The 26,607-nt window shown below is 48.9% G+C and overlaps 13 protein-coding genes across 13 annotated transcripts; 7 read left to right on the top strand and 6 right to left on the bottom strand.

Annotated features, from left to right (window-relative positions):
• Window positions 1-147: 147 nt before the first annotated feature.
• On the top strand, window positions 148-2,428 carry BT62DRAFT_982429 (glycoside hydrolase family 16 protein; the record flags this gene model as incomplete). The annotated part of the gene is made up of 9 exons (XM_043189682.1): window positions 148-803; window positions 878-1,238; window positions 1,384-1,444; window positions 1,497-1,548; window positions 1,614-1,763; window positions 1,818-1,981; window positions 2,059-2,151; window positions 2,227-2,308; window positions 2,398-2,428. 9 exons carry the CDS (start codon window positions 148-150, stop codon window positions 2,426-2,428), a joined length of 1,650 nt encoding a protein of 549 aa, XP_043036247.1.
• A 78-nt stretch (window positions 2,429-2,506) lies between these two features.
• On the bottom strand, window positions 2,507-3,526 carry BT62DRAFT_372760 (uncharacterized protein). Its single transcript, XM_043180670.1, has one exon. The coding sequence runs from the start codon at window positions 3,491-3,493 to the stop codon at window positions 2,924-2,926; it is 570 nt and encodes a 189-aa protein (XP_043036246.1). The 5' UTR covers window positions 3,494-3,526; the 3' UTR covers window positions 2,507-2,923.
• An 872-nt stretch (window positions 3,527-4,398) lies between these two features.
• BT62DRAFT_372701 (uncharacterized protein) lies at window positions 4,399-4,965 on the top strand. Its single transcript, XM_043180669.1, has one exon. The coding sequence runs from the start codon at window positions 4,505-4,507 to the stop codon at window positions 4,817-4,819; it is 315 nt and encodes a 104-aa protein (XP_043036245.1). The 5' UTR covers window positions 4,399-4,504; the 3' UTR covers window positions 4,820-4,965.
• A 1,286-nt stretch (window positions 4,966-6,251) lies between these two features.
• BT62DRAFT_973428 (uncharacterized protein) lies at window positions 6,252-9,564 on the top strand (the record flags this gene model as incomplete). Its single annotated transcript, XM_043189114.1, has 15 exons — window positions 6,252-6,705; window positions 6,754-6,961; window positions 7,010-7,203; window positions 7,253-7,353; window positions 7,400-7,540; window positions 7,588-7,657; window positions 7,718-7,949; window positions 7,993-8,115; window positions 8,167-8,378; window positions 8,439-8,570; window positions 8,618-8,885; window positions 8,938-9,000; window positions 9,050-9,253; window positions 9,306-9,391; window positions 9,431-9,564. The coding sequence occupies exons 1-15, from the start codon at window positions 6,429-6,431 to the stop codon at window positions 9,562-9,564; spliced, it is 2,445 nt and encodes an 814-aa protein (XP_043036244.1). The 5' UTR covers window positions 6,252-6,428.
• BT62DRAFT_935774 (P-loop containing nucleoside triphosphate hydrolase protein) lies at window positions 9,494-11,807 on the bottom strand. Its single transcript, XM_043187013.1, has 9 exons — window positions 11,718-11,807; window positions 11,635-11,667; window positions 11,511-11,587; window positions 11,133-11,451; window positions 10,830-11,074; window positions 10,585-10,780; window positions 10,408-10,529; window positions 10,237-10,354; window positions 9,494-10,185 (listed from the first exon to the last, which is right to left on the bottom strand). The coding sequence occupies exons 1-9, from the start codon at window positions 11,740-11,742 to the stop codon at window positions 9,638-9,640; spliced, it is 1,683 nt and encodes a 560-aa protein (XP_043036243.1). The 5' UTR covers window positions 11,743-11,807; the 3' UTR covers window positions 9,494-9,637.
• A 1,085-nt stretch (window positions 11,808-12,892) lies between these two features.
• BT62DRAFT_935772 (uncharacterized protein) lies at window positions 12,893-14,485 on the bottom strand. The gene is made up of 3 exons (XM_043187012.1): window positions 14,454-14,485; window positions 13,169-14,402; window positions 12,893-13,094 (listed from the first exon to the last, which is right to left on the bottom strand). The coding sequence occupies exons 2-3, from the start codon at window positions 14,383-14,385 to the stop codon at window positions 13,055-13,057; spliced, it is 1,257 nt and encodes a 418-aa protein (XP_043036242.1). The 5' UTR covers window positions 14,386-14,402; window positions 14,454-14,485; the 3' UTR covers window positions 12,893-13,054.
• A 133-nt stretch (window positions 14,486-14,618) lies between these two features.
• BT62DRAFT_1079115 (uncharacterized protein) lies at window positions 14,619-17,400 on the top strand. Its single transcript, XM_043179452.1, has 11 exons — window positions 14,619-14,879; window positions 14,928-15,148; window positions 15,200-15,388; window positions 15,436-15,474; window positions 15,524-15,613; window positions 15,663-15,680; window positions 15,727-15,771; window positions 15,830-15,868; window positions 15,916-15,968; window positions 16,019-16,923; window positions 16,982-17,400. The coding sequence occupies exons 1-11, from the start codon at window positions 14,740-14,742 to the stop codon at window positions 17,346-17,348; spliced, it is 2,106 nt and encodes a 701-aa protein (XP_043036241.1). The 5' UTR covers window positions 14,619-14,739; the 3' UTR covers window positions 17,349-17,400.
• A 299-nt stretch (window positions 17,401-17,699) lies between these two features.
• Window positions 17,700-18,216, top strand: BT62DRAFT_372188 (uncharacterized protein). The gene has a single exon (XM_043180668.1). It carries the CDS (start codon window positions 17,812-17,814, stop codon window positions 18,178-18,180), a length of 369 nt encoding a protein of 122 aa, XP_043036240.1. The 5' UTR covers window positions 17,700-17,811; the 3' UTR covers window positions 18,181-18,216.
• BT62DRAFT_935770 (kinase-like protein) lies at window positions 17,826-19,338 on the bottom strand. The gene is made up of 4 exons (XM_043187011.1): window positions 19,033-19,338; window positions 18,709-19,003; window positions 18,111-18,653; window positions 17,826-18,078 (listed from the first exon to the last, which is right to left on the bottom strand). Exons 1-3 carry the CDS (start codon window positions 19,270-19,272, stop codon window positions 18,253-18,255), a joined length of 936 nt encoding a protein of 311 aa, XP_043036239.1. The 5' UTR covers window positions 19,273-19,338; the 3' UTR covers window positions 17,826-18,078; window positions 18,111-18,252.
• Window positions 19,339-20,627: 1,289 nt separating this feature from the next.
• Window positions 20,628-21,871, bottom strand: BT62DRAFT_905177 (uncharacterized protein; the record flags this gene model as incomplete). Its single annotated transcript, XM_043183599.1, has 6 exons — window positions 20,628-20,900; window positions 20,946-21,095; window positions 21,150-21,238; window positions 21,289-21,482; window positions 21,531-21,755; window positions 21,792-21,871. 6 exons carry the CDS (start codon window positions 21,869-21,871, stop codon window positions 20,628-20,630), a joined length of 1,011 nt encoding a protein of 336 aa, XP_043036238.1.
• A 146-nt stretch (window positions 21,872-22,017) lies between these two features.
• BT62DRAFT_996460 (cysteine proteinase) lies at window positions 22,018-24,252 on the bottom strand. Its single transcript, XM_043190582.1, has 5 exons — window positions 24,000-24,252; window positions 23,909-23,943; window positions 23,572-23,848; window positions 23,221-23,515; window positions 22,018-23,170 (listed from the first exon to the last, which is right to left on the bottom strand). The coding sequence occupies exons 1-5, from the start codon at window positions 24,016-24,018 to the stop codon at window positions 22,300-22,302; spliced, it is 1,497 nt and encodes a 498-aa protein (XP_043036237.1). The 5' UTR covers window positions 24,019-24,252; the 3' UTR covers window positions 22,018-22,299.
• Window positions 24,253-24,574: 322 nt separating this feature from the next.
• On the top strand, window positions 24,575-25,601 carry BT62DRAFT_935766 (Ham1-like protein). The gene is made up of 6 exons (XM_043187010.1): window positions 24,575-24,625; window positions 24,679-24,774; window positions 24,825-24,889; window positions 24,942-25,125; window positions 25,195-25,306; window positions 25,358-25,601. Exons 1-6 carry the CDS (start codon window positions 24,610-24,612, stop codon window positions 25,452-25,454), a joined length of 570 nt encoding a protein of 189 aa, XP_043036236.1. The 5' UTR covers window positions 24,575-24,609; the 3' UTR covers window positions 25,455-25,601.
• A 425-nt stretch (window positions 25,602-26,026) lies between these two features.
• On the top strand, window positions 26,027-26,574 carry BT62DRAFT_996458 (uncharacterized protein; the record flags this gene model as incomplete). Its single annotated transcript, XM_043190581.1, has 2 exons — window positions 26,027-26,309; window positions 26,438-26,574. The coding sequence occupies 2 exons, from the start codon at window positions 26,027-26,029 to the stop codon at window positions 26,545-26,547; spliced, it is 393 nt and encodes a 130-aa protein (XP_043036235.1). The 3' UTR covers window positions 26,548-26,574.
• Window positions 26,575-26,607: the final 33 nt, after the last annotated feature.

Genomic DNA, 26,607 nt, shown 5'->3' with positions numbered 1-26,607 from the left:
TCTTCACCCGTCGTTGGTCCCAACACCGAAGCGTCTGCGCCTCGTGCCCATGCGCATTTCATCGTCGAGTCTGATGGCGAGGAAAACGACACGTTCCCCGAGGCGCCGACCCCTTACCGCTCGACCGCCACCAACGGTCCTGGAGCCATGGACTCGCCACCCCAGACGCCTCGCACCACCAGCTTCAACCAGTCGATGGCGAGGAACGGGAACCCCTTCTCCCCGCCAGCCAGCGTGCTCACCTTCAGCACCCCCACCGAGTCGCCCATGCAGACACCGGCATTTCTCCCTGCTCAGTATCCGTTCCCAGAAACTGCGCCGAGGAGCGGCATTACGTCGCTAGCCACAAGCGTCGCTGATTTGCACCGTACCTCCTCGTCCTTGGGCAGTCGGCCGCAGACAGCCGAATCTCCCAGGGTCAGCTATGTCCCCCCCTCGTATGCACGCTCCCGGGAAGCTTTCACCTCCCCCCCTTCCCGCCCTCTCACTTTGTACAACACTCCTCCCGTCACCAAGGTGATCAGGGAACGACCCAAGTCGACCAGGCTCACCAACGACAACCTCCCCGAGAAGCCATGGGTCGAGAAGAGGGACAGGCGTGCCACCGTCGCGTACATCACGACCTACAGCGTGGCCTTACTCGGAATCGTCGCCAGCTTCCTCAAGATCTACTTTGATTGGAAATCTCTTCCTGTCTTGACCGGCAACTTGTGCTCGGTCCTTGATGAGGATTTCTCCAGCGGAAATGACGTCTTTGGCGACAATGGCGTCTTCTTCCGAGAGGTCGACATGAGTGGCTTTGGGTAAGCATGGCTTCTATATAGAATCGTTCGCGGCAGGCAGCACTTCTAATCGCACGACCCTCGCATCTTTTTAGAAATGGCCAGTTCGAGATGACGACTTCTTCCCTCAACAATTCTTTCGTTTCCAACAACCGTTTGTACATCCTTCCCACTCTCACCGAGGACAGCATCGGCAGCGATGCAGTCCTCAACGGTCACGTGTACAATATTACCGATTGCACGTACAACATCACTCTCGGACAGTCGTACACCGATTCCTCGTCGACCAGCACAGGCACCACCGCTATCGGCAGCGACGCAGATTTTGATGCCGCCGCTTACTACGCTGCCTGTTCGGCCGTGAGCAACTCTACGACAGGAACGATCATCAATCCTGTTCAGAGCGCAAGGATAAGTACGAGGAGCAGCGCTAACATCCGCTACGGCAAGGTCGAGGTTGTGGCCAAAATTCCAACTGGGTATGTTTTCATTTTCCTTGTGCATCGAAAAAAAAAAAAAAAACTCATTGGTTTCCTAGGGACTGGGTTCGTGCTTATGCTTCCCTGCTCTTCTCCGTTCTTACTTATGACCGCTCGTGCAGATGTGGCCTGCCATTTGGATGCTTCCCGTTGATAACACGTACGGAAGCTGGCCTCTAAGTGGTCAGTGACCCGCTTCGTTTCGCTTTTACTTTACGTCTCACGATCCTTACAGGTGAAATCGACATTATGGAATCTCGAGGAAACGGGATTTCATATCCTGAACAGTATGAGCTTTTTTTCCCTCCGCTTGTTCTCCTTGCCACATCCATTTAACGTTGCACACCACCAGGGGATCCAACTATGTTCGCGGCTCGCTCAACTGGGGTCCGGTCTCTTGGTACAATGCTGTCGCCAAGACGTACGGATGGTGGACCCTCCGACGGGGTACCTACGCGTCCGACTTCCACACCTACTCGATCGAGTGGACCGACAAGTTCATGTGCGTTTCCGAGTTTTCTTTCACTCTACAGGCGGTGCTGATTGCCTCCTCCAGTCGGATTTACGTCGACACCCGCTTGCATCACATGTTCCAGATGACCATCAAGGAATCCTTCTGGGACCTCGGAGATTTTCCGTCCACTACCACGAATGGATCTGAGACCATCGCGCTGGACAACCCGTGGGTCAACGGGTCCACGTCCGCACCGTTCGATCAGAGTAAGTATAAAGTTTTGGTCCCACTCCCCGTGGGTGGCCACGAGCGAGCTGCTGCTGATCCCCGTCATGTTTGATAGGGTTCTATCTCATATTGGACATTGCTATTGGAGGAACAAACGGATGGTTCCCAGATGGGTATGGCAGCAAGCCGTGGCTAGATGGGTCTTCGAGTGAGTGATGCCACCGGGCCTTCTTGTTGGATAAAATGATTTACATGGACTGATACTGATTGATGCATCGATCAGCTGCGATGAGGGACTTTTACAACAAGAAGGACACTTGGTATGCGACCTGGCCGGAGAGCGTCGACGACCGTGCTTTGGTGATGTACGTGCCTTTTTTTTTTCTTTTTTTCCCTCTTTACTGTTCCTTGTCCGGCCCTGCTTAACGGAATGTTATTTTTTTTTTCCATTCAGTGACTCGGTGAAAATGTGGGAACGGTGTTAATTGGGCCCCCTAGTCTAATTTATCTGCACGTGTAATTGGGGGTCCATCCATGACAATGGACGGTTGTTGGCAGTTTTATTTAGAGTAATTGTTTGATCATATAAATTAAATCATCACGATGCTGCATAGACCTTCATTGTCACGTTTTGAACTATTCGGCATGTATCCAGTCTGCAATCGTTATACGTTCGATGACAGATACTCCTTTGGCATTGGAGGGATCCATTTGCTTACTCCACTGAGAGGATGTCTCTCCCGTCGACCCTGTTCAATTACTATGAGTGCCACCCAATCGCAGACGGTCCTCACCGACTTTTCAATCCCCATGATAGGCGACAGCCACGAAATGCATGGAAAGAGGCCTCTCAAGCTGAGCTTGCACCGCCGGCCCGTGTGGCGTGGCGCAGGGACCGAAGAACGCAATGCCATTCCGTCGCCTATTCTCCCACGACGCGACATGTATACTACTCCCACCCACGCGTTGGGCTAGCTGGTTTAGCCTCCGCACGCTTCGCGAATATCGAATACCCAACCGCTTCGAACGATAGACGCGTGCGCTACTTTCGTAAGATAGCCGGCGACCCTGAACGCTGCGGGTAATAAGATCGTCGGGGAGGGGGGATCCGATCTACATTTCATCCCGATCCCGTAAGGGGCCTCGAGCGCCCGGCGTTCAGGGATCTCGACGGGGTCGAGGCAGGCAGACGGCGCTGTTCGGGTCCTGGGAGTTATTTGATGGTGGGAACGCGTTTCGCGGCGGAAGGGTAACCAGACTGCTATGCGGTTGGATTGGACCCGTAAGGCGGGCGGTCTTTCCGAATCGACGGCAGCGCCAGGAGACGACGGAGAGCCCAATAACGCCAAGGAGTATCGCGCTACGAGGGGTTTGCATGGCGGTTCATCGTCAGGGTAGATAGATGCCTGGTTTTTTTTTTCCAATTTCTTGGTACCAAGGACAATGACCACTACTAAAAGCCGTCCATTGCGTGCAAACCTCCGATGCGGAAAACAGCGCCACGAGCCTTGAAGACGCGTGGTATCATTCTGAAACTTGTTAATTATCATAAAGTAATCGGGTGTGTTGCGTAGCGGTGCGGGCAGCAACAGCGGGAACTCCACCAGCGCGCCCCCCCCCCCTCCCTCCCCCCGGAGGAGGAGTAATGCTCACATAAAAAAATTTGTTTTGTAGTGGGTCGTGGGTCAAGCGACTACGGCTAGCCAGTGAGAACCACATGGTCCTCCACGGTCCGAGTAGCCGGGCTGTCAAATTTTCGCTCCGTGCCTTGTGGGTGGGGGGTGGAAATTTTCCTCCGAGTCGACCATCCCTACCTTGTGGACCTCGAAATTCCCCGTCTCTTACATGAAAAAATGAAGTGAGCAAGGCATACTAATTCCCAGCGTTGACATCGTTTAATAATAGATTCCAGAACACCAAACCGGGGGTAACTAAGACTAAGTACATAGCCCCTCTGATCAAGATTTACATTTACATGGCCACACCCCGACAGGGACGTGAAAGCCAAAAACAATGCCGCCGGGATCAGTGGAAAGAGCGAATCAACCATACTTGGGCAAAAAGATCGTAATAAGAGAAAATTCGAGCAGATTTGTACGTACAATGCACCAGTTCGTTCCGGGGGGGGGGGAAAGCCGTGACATCGTGAGGGAGGATGGATGCTGCGGAACCGCGCCTATACTATCCCACGTGGAACGGCCCGTTTTCCTCATATGAAGTCCTCATAAGTTAGAATGATACAATGACTCATACTTTTCTGTCAATCCGAAACACAATAAACAGTCATTATTGTCGTTTCCTTCGTCTGGAGCCGTTGATCCCGGAGGGAGCCAAACGTTATTAGAGCACGGCATAGAATGTCGCCGTCGAGCATTTGATGGCGGACAAGAACAAGAACAAGTTATCTACAATCTTACAATGAAAAGGACCAATAAGGGATGACTGGCTGCGCTCTTGGACCTGTCCCTGTTCATCTAAATTGTCGATCTGGGGGCTTTGGGTCGGAATCCAGGTGCACCGAGACATCAATCAATCGTTAATGAAGTGAACGACGGACCCACATGGGACGGAAAGAAAATTACACGTTACACGTTGTCCCTCCGAGGCCTGATAATTCCCATGCGCGCGCGCCGGCGCCGAACCTGTCTTGTTCCCAACTCGATCGCGTTACAGCAAAGAGTACTCGGACTTCATCCCTTGGCCGTCCATCAAGATGTCCTCAGTTCGACGTTCGAGCTCTCAAAGCCTGGTCGTTAACACATTCCTCCCCCACCCCCCAGTCACAAGCTCCTTTTTATGACTGTGCTGATCCTTTATTATCAGCACCAAGTCGATACACTGCTGGAATGGAAACAGACATTCTAAAAATGTCGTGACTTTCAATTACCTTCATGTGCTGCAAAAATGGGTCCTGGATAGGGAAAACACGATGAAAAACTTGCTATTTTTGGGACCTTTTTATATATGCCAAAAACAAACTCTTTTCTGTAAATGAAAAGGAAGTGGTTTCCTTTGTTCTGGCAGTTGGGGATGTGTTTTCCTTTACAGAAAAGATTTATATGGAAATGATCTTGTTTATCAACTCACTTTACTGAACTCATTTTTTGCTATTGCGAAAGTGAATGGAATGTCGCAACATTTTCTGGTTCCTATTTTTCTGCGAAGAAAATGTATCGGTCCCGGCAGTGATAGCTGTCAGAGGTTTCTCGATCCCATGATGGTTTCGAAGTATATGTTCTTCATTGATTCGTTACCTGATTCTCTTCCTCCTGTGGCAGCTCTTCAAGGGGTTAAGATATATTTTTCATTGGACCAATCGTTCACCCCTAAACAATTTCCATTGTTCGACATCCCATTCTGGATGATATGGAGTTTGAACTTGACTTTTCCGAGTTGTTTTCCCTATTCCTCCCAGCTTGACACTGTCACCATAATTAGAATAACTGTCGAAGATATCAGGTCTCCAATCAGTCTAGCTCCGCCTCCCTTCCACCCTGGATTTGCAAGTGGACGGTCCAGTCATTGATGGTGTATTTTAAACTGTCTACGCATTCTCAACATCGTGGCAGACGACGGGGAGATCTTCGCTGTAACATTCCTTCTTTCTTTTGTCCGTTCTTCATTGGACAGTTTGACTCTAAGCCTAGCATCCTTTGTATCTCGGATTTTTTTCTGCGTTTTCTGATACCGTCTTATAGCCGCTGGGAATTCCATCGACTCGTAGCATCTCAACCAACCTTCGCATCATGTCTGATTGAGATTATACAACGGTGGCCTTCTCCGCGGGGGGCACCGGTTGTTCGAGATGCTTCCATCCGTCGGACTACTCGTCGATTTTTCAGACTTGGAGTATGAAGAATCTTTCGATGGTCAGTGGTCAGCTTATATAGGCGCTGTGGAGAGCTATTTCTCCCAATTTTTGTATGCCCGAAATGAACAAACTGGGGTGCGTGGCCTGTACTGGGATTGCGAGGCGTGCGTTTCCAGTCTTAACGCTTTAAATTTGTTCTGTGGTTGATACATTAAGCATTATTAGGCAGGATGGTCTTTTTTCTCCTTATGTTTATTGGTGAAGACGTGTTTATGATCACTTACTATTGGCGCTACGGATCTGGATGCTGGTGTGCTTTTCTCTAATAAAAGTTTTGCTTTCCGGTCAAGGTGTTTCCAGGATTTCATGTTCTTTAAGTCAAACGGCATACTGTATTGATCACTCGCGGAGAAAACAATATCTGAAAAGTTCTGATAATACATGAATTGTAGAATTGCCCAATGCCTGTATCTTTCGTTTTCTTGTGGGTTTACTGTCCGGTCCGGAGTCCCCGACTTTTCTGTGACGCTGTGACGACCGCGATGTCACGACCCATGACGGCAACGCGCTCGTCCTCTCACTAGTACCGTGGCACATTCCGTTACGAATACCAGCACCGAATCGATGAGCCTGTGTGCAGGGCTTCACTCTGCAAAGTTACAGTGACATCTACCATGAGCGACCTAGCACCCGAAGTACGACGCTCAGCGGCTTTCAACAAGTACATCTTGTACGAGAACAGACTGCGATTCTTTGTTATTGCGTCCAATACCGCTGACTCGAGGCATCGAATCATCAAGATTGACCGCACAAGTCAAGAGGAACTCGTCGTGGTCGAGGATGAGGCAGAGTACAGTGGGAAGCAGATGAGCGCCATGCTCAAGATGCTCGACGACGGAAACAAGAGCTCTGGAGGGCTTGGGAGGGCAAAGGTGTTCTTTGGGATCGCAGGTGAGCAAGTCTGTTCTATGCAGGGACTGTGACTGCAATGACGCCTAGGATTCGTCCGTTTCACTGCGGGGTGGTACATGGTCATCATCACGAAGCGTTCTGTGGTCGCCCTACTCGGCGGCCATTATCTTTATCACTGTGAAAGCACTGAGATGATTCCGGTCACTTTCAACCAAAAGATCGAGAAGGCAGCGGGGGAGCAGCGACTCATTAATATCTTTAAGCAAGTCGATATGTCAAAGAACTTTTACTTCAGGTACGCTTTTTGTCGTTCCTATGCTGCACGGACATTGACTCTTTCCAGTTACACTTATGACCTGACATCGTCCTTGCAACACAATCTCACGGGCTCCAGTCGTTCTGTGCGCGGGAAATGGGCCTTCAACGACAGATACGCGTGGAACTTCAACATGATTACTGCTCCTTTCGAGCACTCAGGTGGCCTGGCGAGTCCACGTTGGCTTCTTCCTCTGCTTCATGGACATGTAGATCAAGCTAGTACGTGATGTATCCTCTGTCTGCACGTAAACATTTTGAGCTGTAGTAGAACTCACTGTTCTGGGCCGCGTCGTTTTCATTACGTTGATCGCGAGGCGTTCACGCCACTTCGCAGGGGCGCGATATCTCAAACGCGGGGTCAACGATGAGGTTGGACAGCTCTCTGTCAAACTACTCATTTCTTACTCTCTCCCAGGGCAACGTCGCAAATGAGGTCGAAACGGAACAGATAGTGTCGGAAGCTATCACAACGCCTTTCTATTACCCCGCCCCAAGAAGCTCGTTAGGAGACAAATGTAGTCGTCGTCCTAGTCCTAACTATACCAGTTATTTACAGGTACTGCCTTTCCCATCTATTTCTGCGCTTTTGCTCATGAGAGGCAGTACCGTGGGAGTATTCCTATCTACTGGACACAAGAAACAAACAGCATGACTCCGAGGCCGCCCATTGAGAGTAAGCGGTTCTATTCTCCCTGTCACGATTGTGCCTCAGTTAATTATGCTGCGTCCCTAGTCAATGTTGTAGACCCTTTTTACACCGCAGCATCTCGCCATTTTGATGACCTTTTTAAAAGATATGGCGCGCCCATAACGATTCTCAATCTGATCAAAAAAAGGGAACCCGTACCTCGAGAGTCCAAGTTGCTGGAAGAATATACTCTTTGCGTCAGATACCTTAACCAGTTCCTTCCGAAGGATAAACAAATGATTTACCAGGCCTGGGATATGTCTAGAGCATACAAAGAGTCGGTATTCTAGCCATGTCCTTGACGTTTCTGACCTGGGCAGTCACAGAAAGAAACAGGATGTTATAAGCTACTTGGAGGATATAGCGGAAGAATCCATCCAAGTCACAGGTTTATTCCATTCAGGACCAGAGCCGTATTCACATTATCTGCAGAGTGACTCAGCGTAAGTAATACGGCCGTACCTGGGAACTGTTAATTGATTCTGCTTTTCAAGAACCTGGCGAAACACTATCTCCTTACAGAATGGGATCTGCCGGACAAATTGTGTCGATTGTCTAGATCGCACTAACGCTGCACAGTTTGTTTTTGGGAAACGTGCTCTCGGGCACCAGCTGTACGCGCTCGGCGTCGTCGAGAATCCGAATCTGGCATTCGACTCTGATGCAGTCAATATGCTGACGGAAATGTACCACGATCACGGCGACAGTTCGTCCTTTTTTTAAGTTATTTGTTATCATATTGCAGCCGTATTAATTTCCTGGATAGCTATTGCGCTCCAGTATACTGGAAGCGCCCTTGTGAATCGCGTGGAAACATACCGACGTATGCCTCACTGGAACAGTCACTCCCGGGATATCATTGAGAATATCCGCCGATTCTACACCAATTCCCTGTTAGGTGCAGCTTCTTTGTTTCATGTATTCCGGCATCTGATGTGGCAGCAGATGCTGACAAGCAAACTGCTATCAGCCTCTTCCTGGGCGTCCAGAGCGAGCGTGCCATCACTCATCGTCCTGTGCGGAGCGGTTACAGACAATGGTTCAACCCAGAACACCTCAAACCAGCGTATGTAATTGCTGACTGTGACAAGAAGCTACGAGAATTTGTGAAAACGAAGGGTGACTTTTGGATCGAGTACTACCGGCCTTTGCTGTTCACATCTCTCGGAAAGCACTTTGCGTATTCGATGAACAGCACATTGAAATTGCCAGGGTGCGCTTGACGCCTGACTATGTGATCCGATCTGTCTGAACCGGCATGCCAGGAAAACTGCGAAAGACATGAATCACAGTCCGTTCGAAACGAGTTCACGTCATAGGCCATCTAGGTGAGGCTTCTTGTCTTTTTCACACCCTTATCGTTGATCGTGCGTCCAGTGTCGTGCAAGGCGTCAGGAAATGGATAGGATCACAGAATGTCGCAGCGCCGAAGAAACCGAGTGGGAAGCCGACTGCAAGGACCGAAACTCGGAAAGCTTCTTTCGAGCCCGAATTTGATCGCCATTCGTTGTCAACAGAGGCTATTGCGAAGCAGATGCTGGAGCCTTTCGTATCAGAAACAGAAGTGGCGGAATATCAAGGGTCAGTTCTATCTGTCGCGGCCCTGAATGACCTCTTGTTGATGGAATCGTAGATATATTGATCAATATGAGGAACTTCTTGATGCTCCCAGCACGAGGAGCGAGAAAAAGGATCTGGAGGTGTACACGGCAGCTGTACGTATGTCCGCGGGTGATATTACGGAGGCGCAGGATATAGATGACGAGGCCAGTGATTATTTTAGGTATGTTGAATATGGTTCGGTACAGTATCACGAGGGACAGGGAAGGAAAGAACCGCTCCCTATCACCTTCAATTACGAGCGATGGCTGAACAGTCACACCATCGTGTAACAGAATATAGACCACACTAAGTTATATGTACATGCATAAGTCTAATACAATAATCATACACAACACGGCGATTTCATGCCATGAACGTAAACTGGAGATCCTCACCGTCTATCTCCATGCCCCCTCCTCGTGCAGCAGCGACAGCCCTGTCCTTTAATCGTTGTAGCTTGCGCTCCCTCTTCTTTTCCTGCTTGAGAACCCTCCTGTTCATGGGATTGCTCTTTCCCATCCTCTGCAACACGTGGTCATCCGGGGGCTCGTCATACGACGGAACCAACTTGGATTTGCGCTGCCGTTTCGGCTGGCGCACGTTCTTTTCGCGCTCCGAGTCCGTGATCTGCATGGCATTGGGCGTTGGCGGCTGAGGAGACGGAGAGCGCGGCCGCTTGAGCGACTGTCTTCTGCTTCCGGGCGTCTCGTCTGTCTGCATATCGAACGACTCGTTGGCGTCCCAGAACATCTCATCCGCATCGTCCTCTCGTTCCATGTTCACATCATCTCCAAAAGCCCCCGCATCGGCCGCGCCGAACAGACCTTCGAGTTCGAAGGGTTTAGAGAAAGTGTTGACAATTTGGGCTTGACCGACATTTTCGGCGCCTGGTGCGATAGTTGTCGCATTAACTAGGTGGGTATGAGTACTAACAATAGGCCACAAGATGAGAACGAACTTACTTGTGGAGGGTATTAAAGAGGGGTGGATGGTGGGAGGAACGCTCAAGTACGGGATCTTCTGATGGTTCCAGTCGGTTAAAACTTGACGAGCTGCGGAGAGAAGATCTGGTGTGCCGCCCTGGGAGACAGGTTCATAACAAAGATAGGCGATAGCCCGAAGCAGACACGAACCTTGAATAGTCTTCCGCTCTTGAGCGCTAGCATGGTCAGGAACTCTAGAGTCTCAGAGAAGTCCGGTAGATCGTATATCCTCTGTATACTTTCTCTCGCAGTTCGTGAAAGAATCTCTTCCACTGCAATTACACGGTCAGTGGCGTTCGATAAGGGTTATCGATGTGGGGAACATACCAACAGCGATAGGATCATCGACGTCCTCCACTTTGACCACGTTCCGTAGCAGCACGCTTCCTTTCTTCTGCCCCTTGTCTACCAAGTCGTCCTCATCGAATACAACTCCGGGAGAATCAACAATGCGCATGCCACGCTCTAGCTGCACCGACTGTAGTTCCTTCGTGTGACCCGGTTGAGCGGCCACGGCGCATGCCTACGGATACATTCGGCGAAAGGAGGAAAGAGGACATGAAGTATGTTACCTTGCTTCGTTTTAAGCTGTTGATTAGACTGCTCTTCCCAACATTAGGGTAGCCCACAACACCGATAGTAACGCTACTCGCTTTGGGCTTGTAGGCCTTCAGGAGTCTTATTAATGCAGGTGCGGTTCCAGAAGAGATATTCGTCCGTTGGTGCTGAGCCGAGCTGGGAGACAGAAAAGGGAGCGTGGGCGTAGAATGGCGTAGATGCTTGAGCCAAAGCTGGGCATTGTCTTTTGGAATGAGATCTGTTACGAATATCCAGTTAAGAAATCCGGAAAAGCGATTTGAATACGGGGCACGTACCCACTTTGTTGAGAACAAAGACCAGCTTCTTGCCCTCGCTCTCGCGCCTCCGTACCTCTTCCTCTACCAATCGGCTCCGGCATCCCTCTGGGTCGCGCGCATCCAACACGAGGATGATAATATCGCTCTCATCGATGACTTTGTGCAACGTGCGCACGTAATGCTTGCGCATCTGTTCCTTGGTCTTGCTACCGCTTGTGGATGACGACGGATCTTGAGCGACATCTGCAATTTCACAAGCAAGGCGCGCTAGTGATGATAGTGTCGGTTCCGAGGCCATTATCAAGTCATCGTCTGGTCGTTGCGGCGGTGGCTTTGGCTTGAAAGATAATCCTCAGTACTGGCTTCTGCAAAAAAAAAAAATTCTGACGACCATACACCGTTGAGACGCTGCTTGGCTGCATTTTTGGCTTTGAGGTCAGGTAGACGGGGAACTCCCGGGTCTTTCCTCAGTTCTGAGGTATGTTAGCGGACGTCGAGCTCTTGGTAATTTGCTACTCACTCGATTTCAACGGGACAACCGGTCTCTTGGATCCTATACAATGTACATCGCAACAGTGATATTTAGAAATAGATACAACGTACTGGTTCGCCCCATGGCATTGGTCATGATACAGAATGAAGGCGAAAGGAAAAAAATGATGTCACACGTGTGTGATCTTGACCACTGACGATTAAGTACACAGTACTGATCGTACTGATCTTCAATCTTCAATCTAAATCTTTTAATGGGCTCAGCGGCTTAGAAATACTATCATAGTAATAGGACATATTTTTGCGTCGTCGATGATATCGCCTGTAGTACTTACAGTCCTACTAATCATATAGTACTCATTGTTGACTAACCTCCAGTCTTTACATGTATCCTTTTTATTCACGAGGTTGAAAGGGAAAATTGATGGTATGTAAACCTAGCTCATGGCTTTGCTTCATCTACGTTAAAATTTGGCTGTCATTCGTGCACGACGGAGTCAGATATTGGTTGACCTGTAGGAGGCATTGAGAAAGACAAAAAACTGTATGAGAGATTAAGAAACTGAATCTCTCGTGCTTGCGATTCTTACCATACTGGCTGGTGAAGGCAGACGGCGAATACGTAGTATTGCTATCGTGATCCGGCGACGAATCCTTCTCAGATGGTTACATGGAAAGAAGTACGTTCACTTAAAGTCTTGACGGCTAGAGACATTCTGTAGCAAATTTCTCACATACTACTAATGTTCTTGGAACCGAAGTGCCGTCGGGTCGAGTGAGATCATGTGTTGTCTTCGTGGAAGAAGCAGATGTCGATTATTTACTTGTTTACAAAAGTACGCAGGATGCAGGGCAAACTGAGATTGAAACGTCTCACCAGTCGACCACCGCGATCTCGCGAAATCAAGGACATCAACTTACTTCCAGTCTGTTTCGACCACATGGATGTGTTCGAGATGGGTTGCAACACCCAGCAAGACGCTCATTTCACCTTTTGCGATCATAGATTCCAGTTAGATATGTTGAGCATCTGCAAGCGGGTCACTGTGACCGAGGAGCTCATTGATTTGTGCAGATCAGTTTGGCTGGTGAAGCTCTGGGACCAATTCGGGTCTTGTCGATTCGTGACATACTCAGGTTGGATTGCCACGCGTATACATTGTGTTAACATTGAATCGAAGAGAAGTATTATAGCAAGTACTGGGAGCAAAAAGAGTTCGAAGCTTCTAAGAAAGCCGTCGTGGTGGTGGTAACTTAAAGGCAATAGCAAGTATGCAAACACCACTGAAAAATCTCGTTGAATCAAGGTGTCTCATGTACAACCATATCTACGTCCTAACGATTCCTTCTGTTAATGTAACCAGTCCGCTGTTATCAGGGCACCTTTGCAACCACGCTGGAAAGAACACTAATCACCGGTGATTAAATAATTTGCTACAAATTTTGATTTAGTAGACGATACCCCAGTAATCTTCTTCATCAGAGTCACTAGGAAGGTGATCAACAAAAGATACAGCCACAGAAGTCACGTTTACCTGTCTCAGAAACCTTTGGTCAAATACAGAGCCCCCTTCTGGACAAGGCGAGGCATAGACCCTCTGATGATATTCTCCGTCACGTCCAATGCGTTTGATATTTCTCCAAGACGGTAATCTTTGCTGCCCATTAAACGAATAGTTAATCTCCGGAGTGGATAACTGTCATCCCCCAAAACTGAATCCAGATTTGCCCATGCCTCTTTACCCGCGGAGGAACGAAAGTGGGTACTATGGGCATCGAGGTAAAGTCGGATCGTTAGAGACTCCAGACGGGTCGGGACGTTAGGCGATGGTCTGAGCGCGTTCGTCCACCAGCCTAGGATAGGAAGCGGACTGACTCTCAATATATCAGGGAAATCTCCTAGGTCCAAAGATAGGGCACGTAGGTGAGATAGGGGAAGATCAAAGGGGGAAGGGGTGTGTCTATCGATGTATGTTAGTATGAACGGGGCTGAAACGCGGATTAGCGTGTCGTTATCACGGTTGAGGTCTATGATTGTTTTCAGAAGCGAAAGGTTCTCTAGGCTGAAATGGTCGTAAGGGTCGCCATCGTATTGCATGCGTATGGTGAGATGCTCAAGCCTGTCGATACGCACGGGTGGAGTAGGGTAGGTAAGAATCGTGTCCAGTATCCGTCGGGAACCAGGCGTACATGTAATAACTAGATGTCGGAGAGAGGATACGGGGGAAGGGTCATTGTGTTCACACATGGAGACGTCAGCCTGGCCATCTGTAACGATGAGATTGCCAGATATCGACATCGTGTGGAGTTGATGACAGTGGCGAAGAAACGAACATAATGCCTGAGTGTCATCCACCGTTAGGTCCCAAAGAGCCAGGACCTTCAGTGGGCATGAGGAAAGCATCGTGGTGAGTTCCTTTGAAAGATCGCGGAACGAGACGTCGTGCAACGAGAGAGATTCAAGGTTAACTAGGGATTTCACGATGGGCGTTAAATGCTCATCTGCCGTGACACTCCAGTGTGAAAAATTCTGTAGGAACAGATGATTTACGCAAGAGGATATTTCTGGGGATTCTGTGCATATAACGTAAAATCGTCGGATGTGATCTGCGTTGTCGAAGCCCACGGCAGAGAATATTTGTCTACGCGAAGGTGAAAGGAAGGAGCGGCAGGTAAGAGAACAAGCGAATAGAGAGGAGGGGTTTCCTTTGAGTTCGCCGATGATCATGTCGGTCAGCTCCTGGGGTAGAGGGAAGCCTGTCGATGTAGATACAGCCATTGAAATTTTGACTAAACCTAAGTTTTGACTTAAGTCTGAAGTGAAACTGAAAAGCTGGAATGGCTTACCGACGGTGAAGCACCTAGGCGAGAGGAAATTTGAATGATTCTAAAAGAGTCGCGACGGGTCTTGGATGCCTTTTCGGTGTTCGTCAAAGCTGCGGTGACAGAATTTGTTTTCCCAACTGTGACATGTGTCACGTGAGGTTACCATTAAATTGCCCTTGTTTTCTCATTTCTTTCGTTTTCCTTTCGTTTCCATGCTCTTTAGCACGTTTCGCGACGACAGCGCAGATCGAACATTGCCTGAAAATGGAAATTCGCGCCCAGATATTCTTGTCTTCCTTCGACCACGATGAACAACGACCGCGAGCGCGTCATTTTGCATGAGTGGCCTCGCGATCCTGATGGACCAACTGTTCGAGAACCACCACCTCAAGGTGTTCGTACACCAAACAATATGCCTTGGGGACATACACTGGATGATTTCTACTGGTTCGTAACCTGATTTTATCCCACGATTCGCATTCCAGCGTATCTTAGGATTCGTCCTTTCCCTGGCGTGAAGTCAAAGGTAATTTGGACGCGAAGCATGCTGGATGAATTCGGCGAGAACTTTGGTGAACAGCCTGGAGTTCCACAAGTTGAACCGCGTCGCTTGAGACCGTGGCCACTGCTCAAGGTGCCGAATGACGACGCGCTTTTCGGGTTAGTGGACGAGACGTGCAATAGGGATCATTCGCTCAAGCCCCGACGTTTCCATGGTACGTTAATGTGACCATTTTTCAAATCGCCTTTGGTGACGGGTCTTTTAGCTGTCAAGAGTACTGGTTTGTTGTGTAAACGGTTGTTTTCTATGGACACTCATCCATTGGCAGTATTTGAATCCACGGAGGAAAAAATAGAATGGTCCGCGGAGCCGGCACTGATGAACGATGATGCACCCCCCGGAACCGAAGAATCCATCCTCGAAGGGGCTGTGAAGTCGCAGGACAGGCTGGTGGGTAAAAGAACTGTTTTCACATTGACATAAATCTGACGGCGAAAGCAGAAGATGATGGCAAGGACGATGAATCGGCCATGGCCGAAGGTGAATAGAGCTTGTTCCTGTGATTTTCCACGTCTAATTTTGGTGATAGTCTTCGTTCAGGCTGATGATAATATAACGGGTGGCTTTGTCTTAGAATCCAGCATAGAAGGAGAGACAGGAGACAGACAAAATTGTACAGGTCTGGTTCACAGTTTTCTGATCTGACCGAGATCTGACAATGAAAGCAGAGATCGACGTCCCCGAAAGTAAATAGATTTCTTTCGTCTTTCTCGTGTCTAACTTTGGTGATAGTTATCGTAGAAGAGAGATGTGAAGACAGACATGATGTGGTGACAGGTAGTAAAGAAGTTCTCTACAACTATTGCTTCGGACCTCAATCTGATGATAAAAGCAGAAGACGACACCAAGAAGGATGAATCAGAAGGTTCGAAAGGTGACCAAAGTTTTTCCGACTTTGCTTGTGTCTAACTTAGATGATAGTTATTGTCGAAACTCATGACGACCTTACACCCGCGGAACGACAGGCAATGGAGGTCAGTGCATGATAATCTTTCCCCTTGGAGTCTAAGGATGAAAAATATAGTCCTTTATGACTACGGATTATGAGACGGTTCAAAAACTTGAGGAACGCATCCCCGAAGAATACTTTCCTGACATACTCCTCGTCAACGACCCTTCCGGCTTCACGATGAGTGACGTTCCATTTCTTAGCCGTCCGTCGCGTATGCTGCCTGTACGTTATAAACGTGTTTGGCCGAAGCTGAAGCGCGATGGCGAGCCGGCCACGCTCTTTAACAATGACCTCCATTGCTCTTCGGCGTTCCACTGGACACTGACACAGGCGGAGAGGTACGCTGCTAGTGAGTGTCGAAGAATCGCTACGCTCGACCTTTCGGGTGCACCACTTCTCGGCAAGGGCGGCCATTCTGCCGTCCGGAAGGCCGGAATACGACTTCCAGTACCTCTCACGACGCAGACTGGTGACCCACACGTTTCCGTAGCTGCAAAACTAGCGTTTTCTCTTAGTGAAGATCGGGAGTTGCTTGAAAATGAGGGACGAATCTACGACGCGTTCCCCGATCATCTGCAGGAGAGCTACTGCGGCTATAACTTGGTAGCTTCGATGGACCACCCTGTCCCCGTGGGTGCGTGTGTGCCCAAGTTCTTTGGGTATTATGTACCTGTTCAGGAGGAGGAAGAAGCTAGTCGGAGGCAAGAAGCGCTGAACAGAATCAAGAAAGAGGTGGAACGAAGACGGGAACGAGAGGCGAAGAGAGAAGCTAAGAAGATAGGCGTGGACGAGGCGGTGGAATCTACCGATGCGTACGTGAAATCGGCGGAAGAAGAGGACGACTATAGTGGCGAGGATGATGACGATAGCTTCTCCGACCATTCACCTCTCCGAGTCGAAGAAATTCGTTCCCCCATTCTCTTGCTCGAAGAGTGTGGGACGCCTATCGAACCGGAAGAGTTTTCAGAAGATGAGAGGTATTCTAGCTTCATTTCTGTTGTTACTTCTACTCCATTGCTGATGGTGCATCTCCAGATCTGAATGCTTCTCACTAGTGCTTCGCCTTCACCATGCAGGCTTTGTGCAGAACTCGCTGTATCCTCGCAACATTTTGCGACAGCCAGGTCCTCTTAGCGTGCGACCGTCAGAGCGATCGTTGAAGACACCGAGTTTCAGGATTATTGATTTTGGGAGAGGAGAGTTTGTGCCGTTGTTTGTGGAGAAGTTCCTTGAGACCGTGTGGAGTAGACTGGGACCACCGATGGTCTTGACAAGAGAAGAAATAGAAAGGGTCAAAGAAATGTCGGAGATTGGGAAAGAGGAGGCGGTTCGTTGGTATATCAACGGTACCGGATCCGAATTGCGGAAAGCCGCGAAAATCCTATATATCAAGGATTATTAGTTATAGCTTGTAAAGTGTTCTGGTGTCGTAGAATCGCTAAATTGAAATCATGGCTTTATGATGTACATTTGACCATTACGTAGTACGGTAAAAAGATGGATGCATGATGCACCTTTCGAAACCGAAGGGACAATGAAGGAAGTGCAAGTGAAACTGTGAAGGATCTTAACTCTACGTTTCCAAGTGTCGTCGCAGGGTGCACATTCTTGGTTCGGACACTGGAAAAGTAAGATTCGCATATGCTGTAAGGACTCCCAGGGGAATGGGATCGCTGTAAATTGACCACGAGAGCAGAAAAAAAAGTGGGGGGAGAGAAAGAAAGAAATAAAATCAGTGAAATCCAGTCAAAGCACATGTCCAAGCAGCGCCACAAGACGACGGCGAAAGTCCTAAGAAAACCAGTCCCAAAAAAACCGTCATCAAAAGAAAAATAGTCCACAAACCAAAGAAAAGAAACAGGAAAATGAAAATCCCAAGAAGTCCAATGAAGAGGAGAGTAAGAGATGATGATGATGAAAGCAAGAAAGAGACGAGTTCATACAAGGTCCAAAACCGGTACAAGATAGAGCAGAGAAACAAAAAGAAAAGTCCAAATGCAAAAGTGGACGAAATGCGAGGAGAAAGAAATCAAAAGTCTCTGTCCGAAAGCCAGTCAACCAAGTCCAAGAGAGATGAAACAAAGCACAGAAAGCTAAAGAATGAAATAGAATATAACGCCAAAGTACCACGTGCAAAGCACACCCTCAGGAGGAGACATACCAGACGAAGCACACCAACAGTCACACGAGCCCGAGTCATCATAAGCGGCTGCAGCTGCACAGTGAATTGCTGACACGGGACGGAAGATGAGCTTTGAAGAATTTCAGAAACGGCTGCACAAGCAAGCTGAGGTCGATACCCAAACCTAGACCAATGGGCGGGGCGCCGGGATGAGACGTCGTTGAGACACCGAAAGATTGATCGACTTCCTTGACTCTTGGAGGACCATTGACAAGTGTTCCGCATCAGTGAGAAAGAACCTATCGATTTTGCTGATCTCGTCACGGAGTTCAGGAAGAGTGATGCGTTTCGAAGATCGTAGTTCGAAGATGTGCAGCAGAACTTGGTTGACGGAGGGCGTGATGCGAAATATTTTGAGGAAATAATCGGAATTGCAGAGGAAGCGATTGAAGCATGGATCTGAAATCTTTTCGGCGAGCCAAGGATTTCTCCTGACCATCATATTGAAGAGGAGAACACCTAGAGCCCAGACGTCGCTGGCCCTCGTCGAGTAGGTGGGCGATCTAAAATCCTCGCCCAGGCATTCTAATGAACAGATGAGATTACGCTGGAAGAAAAAGTCATCAGGAAGGAAGGTTACCAGGACTCTTGTACGGCAGGGTGCCCGCCTTGCGGAACTTGTGGTCATCTTCGCACGTCGCTAGACCAAAGTCAGCAAGGAATACCTGCGTCCCGTCTTTAGAACAGAGAATATTCTCAGGCTTGATGTCCCGATGGAATACTTGATTTGCGTGGCAATGCTGCACGGCATCGATGACCTGAAGGAAGACCTGCTTCACCAGTGAGTCGTTGTGATAAAATACCTTCTTTTCACAGATCGCCTTGTACAGGTCGCCACCGGGGCAGTAGTCCATGATCATGAAGACATAGTCCTCCTCGACCCACGTAGCATGTACGTGACGACGTTGGGATGTCTAGGGACAGAACCATGCAAGGCGATTTCCTTGCTGACCGCTGTAGCCCTTTTCGAACCGTCAATCCCGATACATTTAACCGCGAAATAAAGAGAAGGATCATTGGTGGCCGCCATGTTGCGAGCCTTGTATACCTGCCCGAAGTTGCCAGCCCCGAGGACAGCGACGAGGATGAGCCTGCCGTTGGCGATGGACCGGCCGACGAGATGAGGAACGGTGTTGAAAGGCATAGTATGTGCAGTGAAGAAATAAATGTGCAAGAAGAAGGGATGCGACTTTCAAAGTCGAGCAGGTGGTGGTAGGAAGGAAAGAGTATCCTGGGGGAGCTCCTATTCACGGGAACGTGATATCCGCCGTGCTCCAAGACCCCCAAAAGTGGCCGGTAATATCGGCCCGGGTCAGACATGCCAAGATTTTTCCGGGTACGCATTTGTGAATCCAATCTTATCGTCTGTAGATCCTCGTCGCAAACTTCGAGGCTCGAGCTATGGTGCTACTTTGGAGGAGAGGGCCATTGGTATTTCTTGGGGGGGGCAAATCAGATGGGATTTTCAAACAGTAAAGATATATATGATAGCATAGGCTATGCAACATGCATAGAAATTCAATTGGATTCCTGGCACCTCCGACGGATAATATGGATCGGGCTTTATTTTAAGCCTTTGCCAAGTCGTATATTGGCCAACTATGTGGACCTCATCCTCACATCACCTTCAGCTCATCACAGCTCATAAGTAGCTTGTCCCAGTGCATGCAGATGCAATGCTCATTTCACTGGATAAACTGCTTGAAAAGTTGGAATTATCATAAACTCACTTTGTAATTATCGAGAGGCTTCATTCTCTCGTCGATGATGGTGGTATCAGCAGGGTAAGTACTAGTGACGATAGCAATGTCAAGAGTAGGGGTGACCTTTATCCTATAGAAAGTAGGAGTGGTACCGTAGAGCGCGATTGCTGGGAAAGTCACTTCATCAAGCTTTGGAAGATACAGGTCCATCTCAGGAACAATATTGCTACGCTGGAAAGCGGCAACAGCTTCACCACCAGCTGTGATTCAGAATCGTCAGAAGTATCAAAATCCTTGTCTTCCTGCACCAGCAGGTCGATATCGTGACAGAGGAGCTCATTGATTTGTGCAGATCAATTTTGATGGTGAAAGTCGGGGAGGAAGGACGCGATGCTGGGATCAAACCGGGTCTTGTTGGTTCGCGACATAACTCAGGTTGGATTGCCACGGCTATACATTGTGTTAACATTGGATCAAAGAGAAGTATTATAAAAATTACCGGGAGCAGAAAGAGTTCGAAGCTTCCAGAGAGCCGTCGTGGTGATGTTAACTTAAAGGCAATAGCATAGCTCCAGTATGCAAACACCACTGAAACATCTCGTTGAATAACGTTGTCTCATGTACAACCATAACTACGTACTGACGATTCCTTCTGTTAATGTAACTAGTCCGCTGTCATCAGGGCACCTTTGCTACCACGCCGGAAAGAGTACTAATCACCGATTATTAAATAATCATGCAGAGCTCTAAAGGAAAGACAAGTACCTTGGAATGAAATACAACTCTGCACGGACACTCAAATCTTCGTACTTCCCTTCGAGCCGGTACCAGTACCAAGCTCCTTCCACCACTGGGTCTTCTGTGTGCCGCCGCCCCCATCTTTATGTCGAATCACCGTCGACAAACCCGAACTCACGCCCTTCCTCCCACCACCTGGGAACACATCCGCTTCCTTGTCGGTATCCTGCCTCTTCCGTTTCTTGCCCTCATGTTTCTTCTGCACAGTGCCCTTTTCCCACTCTTTACGATGCAGCCGGTAAACCGCCATCGTCGCCCTTGCATCCGTCAACTATACAGACATCAGAACATGCCGGACAAAAGGCAGATACCGTACACTTGAGTGTTCCCCATCTTGAATAGTAATATCCAGCTCCTGCTTCACTAAATTTCGAAGGGCGACAAAGCGGCTTTTCACCACCTTGAACTTTCCAGCATAATACTGTGTATCGCGAACCTGACTTCGCGGGTGGGAGAGAAGGAGGACCTGCGGTGGCTTGTGTAAGGTCAAGCAATTGCTTCGCGACACTGATAACCACACCTTCAAATCGTTATATACCGCGTGTCCCACTAATATCCTATCCTGCAGCAGGTCCGATACCTGCTTCTGCACTTCCTCGAATGGTTTTGCTGGTCATCGTAAGCCAAGGAGACATCGCATACATACACGACAGGCGCACCTCCGAACATATCCGACGGACGTATTCCACTATACCGCGTCCGATAATCCACCACTCTTTCCTTCTGCCTCACAAACTCATCCATCTGCACCGCCCCATAGAAATTGACCACCGTCACCCGCGCCAACGACGACTCGGACCCATCAATACCTATCCCTACCATCTCACAATCTATCGAGAGGTATCTTCCTGGCCTATTTCTCTCAGTATCAATGCAGAGACGACGGTCGTACAGGACTCACATTTTCTGTACATCAGTGTACGAGACTTCACCAGCGACCATACGCCGTAGATCAGAGAGGAATCCCCCGTTCTTTAAATCTGAAGTAGAAGGTAGCGGTGGCTCTGGAACGTCTTCAGGAAGTGCAAGAGAGGCAAATGAATTGACGCTGGGAGACCGCGGATGCTCTGTCTTCCGCCGCTTTCTAGGCTGTTCGTTGGACGTTGAGCGAGGCAATTTCTTCCTGCTTAATGAGCAGACGATACCGTAGAAATGATCCAACAATACCTTCTGAAGCGCAAACCAATTCGACGACGCTGCTGGCCGTTTTTTCTGTTCCCCCGTTTTTGCCTCGCCTCCCATTGTTTTTTCGATGAGTCCTCAGTCGTTTGACGGTGACAGTGGTCAAAGGAACAGAGTTCGTACGCTTCAAGATGGTGCGACAAAATCAAAATGTGCATTTGTGCCAAAGATAAATAAACAATAAAAATAGTCCAAATCCTCTTACTCCCATTTTCCGCGCTAATTTCTTAAATCTACTCTGAGCGCATAATGAATACACTGCTCATAAAGTCGTGATTGTTGCGTGCCTCTAAAAATACTATTGTACTGCTGATGATACTTGTAAATGTATGAACAAAATTGAAAAATAAGTAACAAATGTGCTAGAACGAAAGAAGTCCATTCAGGATGTAATGCAAATGCAATGATGGAAACAAAGATTTGGACGGTGCGTGAGTTGAGCGAAGAGAAAAAAAACAGTAATACACCAGCGACCTGTCCCGCAGGCCCTATATCTTCAGCTCTCGGAACCCTCTTACGTCGACCCGTCCGCTGCCATTACGCCGCCACTCCTCATCTTCCACATCAATATTGGTCACCTGGACAACACTCCTAGGGACATACCGTCCTCCGGGGATGATGATCTTTCCAGCACTTGGGCGGCTCTTGGGTAACCCCAATCGCTTCCGTTGTCGCCGTGTCATTGGTTTCTCCGCACCGATGGGTGCAGGTGAACCTCGTGGTGATGATGACTCCGAGGATGAAGCCGCAGAGGATGCAGGTGATAATGAAGGCGTAGTACGTGGAGGTGACTGCTCATCGTCATCGTCTTCTGATTCGGACGAAGAAAGCTCAGACAACGGCTCGTCGAAATCGTCAATGATCGTCATTTGGATAAAGGAGCTGGTACGTGTTCGTTTGGCTCGCCCTTCGCGCTCATCCTCTTCTTGAGACTTTGCGGTGTCTGTAGTTTCCGATGAGCCAGAAACTGACGTCTCGTCGAATGACCGCTTGGGCGACCGTTGAAGCCGGGCAGGCGGTGGTAATGAATTGAGATTAGGAGGAGCGGGAGTGGGTGAGGTCGATGGTGGAGGTGGTGTATATGTCGAAGCAGGAGAAACCGAACGTGCTGGCGTGACGGGCAGAGGGACTTGACTGGGATCGGCTGGTGAAGGATGAGAGAGGCGCAGTTTAACTTTACCCACGGTCTTCCTCTTCATTGCATTCTTTAATTCCCGCTTCTTTGCATTCTTCGATATCGTTGTAGAGGGAATGATATCGCCGTCTTCATCGGATACCTGTGTTTCTTGAATACATGGCAACCCAACATGGGGACCTCGAAGGTTACGGATAGAAGAGAAATGTTCCCAGTCATGGTAGCTAAGGAATATAAGGCCATTGAAGTGATACGAATGAAGATGACCACTGACGCAACATAAATTGTTGGCCCGCTAGTACTGTCTTCGCCATCCGGGGGGTCACATTCTTCCTCGACACCGTCAGTGCGCCTCCTGTCCCGCCGTATCTTCCTACGGTCGCGATCGTTCAATCCATCAAGGTTCATCACCTGCTCTCCCTCCTCTTGTTTGATGATGGATGCAGGAGCATGCAGCGTTTTGGGGCTTTCGCATTGAATGACATAGACCAGGCCGGGCTGAACGACTTTAATGTTCCGCTTCGTAAGATGCGCAAACGCCGAGAGCTCCATATGGCCGCCATAGGTAGCTGTAAACGTAAATCAAACATAATCCAGGGCAGAAGTAAACAAATCGCATACTTACCATTCTCCCGCATACCCCGCAGATACCCTTCCAAGCCTTCCTTCCCACTCCCGAACTCATCCACGTCTACAAAACCCTCATACCGTTCACGGTGCTGAGCAATCCAGTCACACACATCGCGCCTCACTTGGGCGTGTCGGGCCGGAGAGCCGTAGTATTGATCCGAAAGAGCGCGAAAAAGGCAATTCCCGTCACCAACAGTGGGCGCTGCATAGAGACCCAGTGACCGCAGCTGACTCTGTAATTCGGCAGTGGACGAAGTCGGATCGGTCAAAAGCTGTAAGTTGCCATATAAGGATCCCTTGCCCATCACAGTTAAAGAGCTGGATGAATATACCTTGGCTTTCGACGAGCGAGTCGTTCGAGAGCGTACTGCAAGCCCGATATTAGCTGAAAACAGCCTGTAGGAAGGGAAAACTAACAGTTACTTCGCCTTGCAGAGCCCATGGTTGAGGTGATGGTAGTAATTGTTCAAGAGGGGTTTCTCAAATCGGGGTCTCGCCTGATCAGAAAAGACCCCGGAGACCCCCCGGTGGCAATGTTTGGCTGTGCTTCTGCCGAAAGCCTCTGGCACTTGGCAACATTGTTTGCGCTCCAGCATCGTCCTCCATTAGTCTCCAGCATGCCCAGGGTACATCATTATAGAGTCCCCAGGCTCTAGTGTCCCGCTGCCCCACTGTGGAGCCAGCGAAGCAATGAGCCGTCTGTGACAGATTGATTGATGATGCTGTAAGGACTTCGGACAGCTCATGTGGGCGTTATGTCTCTGCTTTGAACTATCACTCTATCTGAAACTGCGGAAGCAGTTCCCAAGGTGAATTTTTCTGTCCTTATCTCATCGTTGTCGCGGTCATATGCACAAGACGCAAAAATTCAGTGAGACAAATACAACAATAATCTCGCGTATTGTCACGGATCGATGCGGCGGGAGCACGCCATGAACGCGTGTATGCCTATTTTGAGAGGTCTCAAATTTTTATTTGATGATCAGATTCCGATCAATCTCCCCCTTCTTTTCATTCTGACTCATAATAAATAATGTCCAAGCCTCTCAGTGCGTACCACTGTCCTTTCCCATAGAAATACACCATAATGTAGTATCTGCAGTATTCGTCACCGGCAACGCCAACAAACTCAGGGAAGTCAAGGCCATCCTATCATCCGGCCCCGTGCCGGTCGAGATTGACTCCAGAAGTCTAGACAGTGCGTCATACCCTCCGGCTTTCCTCTTCCATAACAATCGGCCCTTCTAGTCGAAGAAATACAAGGGACCACCCAAGAGGTAGCCCGAGCTAAATGCAGCAAAGCCGCAGAACTGGTGAGATTTTCCCCCCAAGTCATAATACATCGTGTGGTGATCATCTACTAAGCTTAACGGACCATGTATAACGGAAGACACTGCCCTCTGCTTTGAGGCCCTTAAAGGCCTCCCAGGTCCGTACATCAAGCACTTCCTCGCAGATATCGGCCACCAAGGCTTGAACAACCTCCTTGTTGGATTCCCTACAAAGGCTGCGTGGGCCTTGTGCACTTTCGCGTATTGCGAAGGTCCAGGTACTCTTGTTTTTTTTTTCTTAATTATGTAATTGTACGCGCTTTACTCATATCTATCCGCAATGGCAGGTAAAGAGGTTCACCTCTTCGAGGGACGAACGGACGGTTCTGTCGTGCCCGCAAGAGGACCTGGAGTATTCGGATGGGACCCCGTATTCCAGCCCGATGGCAGCGATTTAACGTGGGTCGCTCTATGCTTCATTGATTATCCGACTGAATGAAATTTTTGCAGTTACGCTGAAATGTCATCTGATGTAAAGAACAAGATTTCACATCGCTATAGAGCGCTTGAAAAGCTTCGCGTCTATCTTCAAACAATAAATCCTTGAATTCTAGAGCATCATGGAATATACCAAGATTGCGAAATCTGAAAATGATGTCAATTTATATGTCATACAATAGCTAGGTTGTATAGTAGAATGTAGCGAGTCCGTATGCTCAGTATAGGATGCGTAAGAGACTAGTTTGATTTGGTGCCTTTCCTGCCAACAATCGTCATTTACTATTCTCCTCGCAGTAAACAACCCAACTGCCTGCTGCGGCGTGGCGTGCTCCCATCAGCCATCCCGAAGCCTTTCTTGACCAAAGGCCTGTCTCAGCCTCTCCACCGGCACAGCAGCCATGTTGTCGCTCCCATGGCGGAATAACAACCACAACAGTCCACTCTCGCCTAGGGCAACCTGTTCATGCCACCAGTTCATCGGCCTCTCGAGCATAGCCTCACGTTTGACACGAACCATGGCAAAGTCACGTATGGACAGTCCGGAAGGAGAAGCGCTGATCAAGGCTTCGAGGAGCTCAGAATCAGGACGGTGAGACGGGTGGTTGACGTGAACGAGAGAGGCTCGATGAGCAATCTCGGAGTCGCCAAAGTCTGAAAGTCTCGCGAGACTCAACACCCATGTCCATTGCCATGGCCAGCCTGTTAGATGGAACGTACCATATAGAAAGTAGCCAGGGATGGCAAAAGAAGAGCGAGCGGGATGGAAAGGTTGTAGACATGTACGCAGGCTCTAATGAGGTCGAAAAAGGCGAAGCCTTGGCCATCTCTGGAGCTAGAAGTTACAATGGGCTATGGGAGATGTTAAAAATGAAAGAGCTCCTACATGTATCCGTGATTCGCCAAGGTATTCAAGGCTGGGCAAGACGCTCTGCACCGGCGCGAGGGGGGGGCAGTAATGAAAGTATGGCAAAGAAATCTAGATTCTGCAGCAATTCGCGACGAGAGAGACGTATAAATAGAGTCTGCAGACATCGCCAAGAGTTTTATCGGATATTTATGTTGCCTGAGATAGTTGTATGCCTGCCATAGGAAGAGAGCTGACGCCTGCGAGATCAACTCGTAGAGCATCTGAGCAGCAGAAGGGACGACCAGCGAGAGACGAGCCAAGAAGCGAAAACAGAAAGAGCAAGATAGAGTAGAATGAGAACAAGATAAGGGAATAGTATACTCGTGTTCAAGCAGGAAAACGCGTGTTTTTA

Source organism: Guyanagaster necrorhizus (assembly GCF_019112545.1).
Source record: "Guyanagaster necrorhizus MCA 3950 unplaced genomic scaffold BT62scaffold_27, whole genome shotgun sequence".
NCBI lineage: Eukaryota > Fungi > Basidiomycota > Agaricomycetes > Agaricales > Physalacriaceae > Guyanagaster > Guyanagaster necrorhizus.
This window is presented reverse-complemented; position numbering and strand designations above follow the sequence as displayed.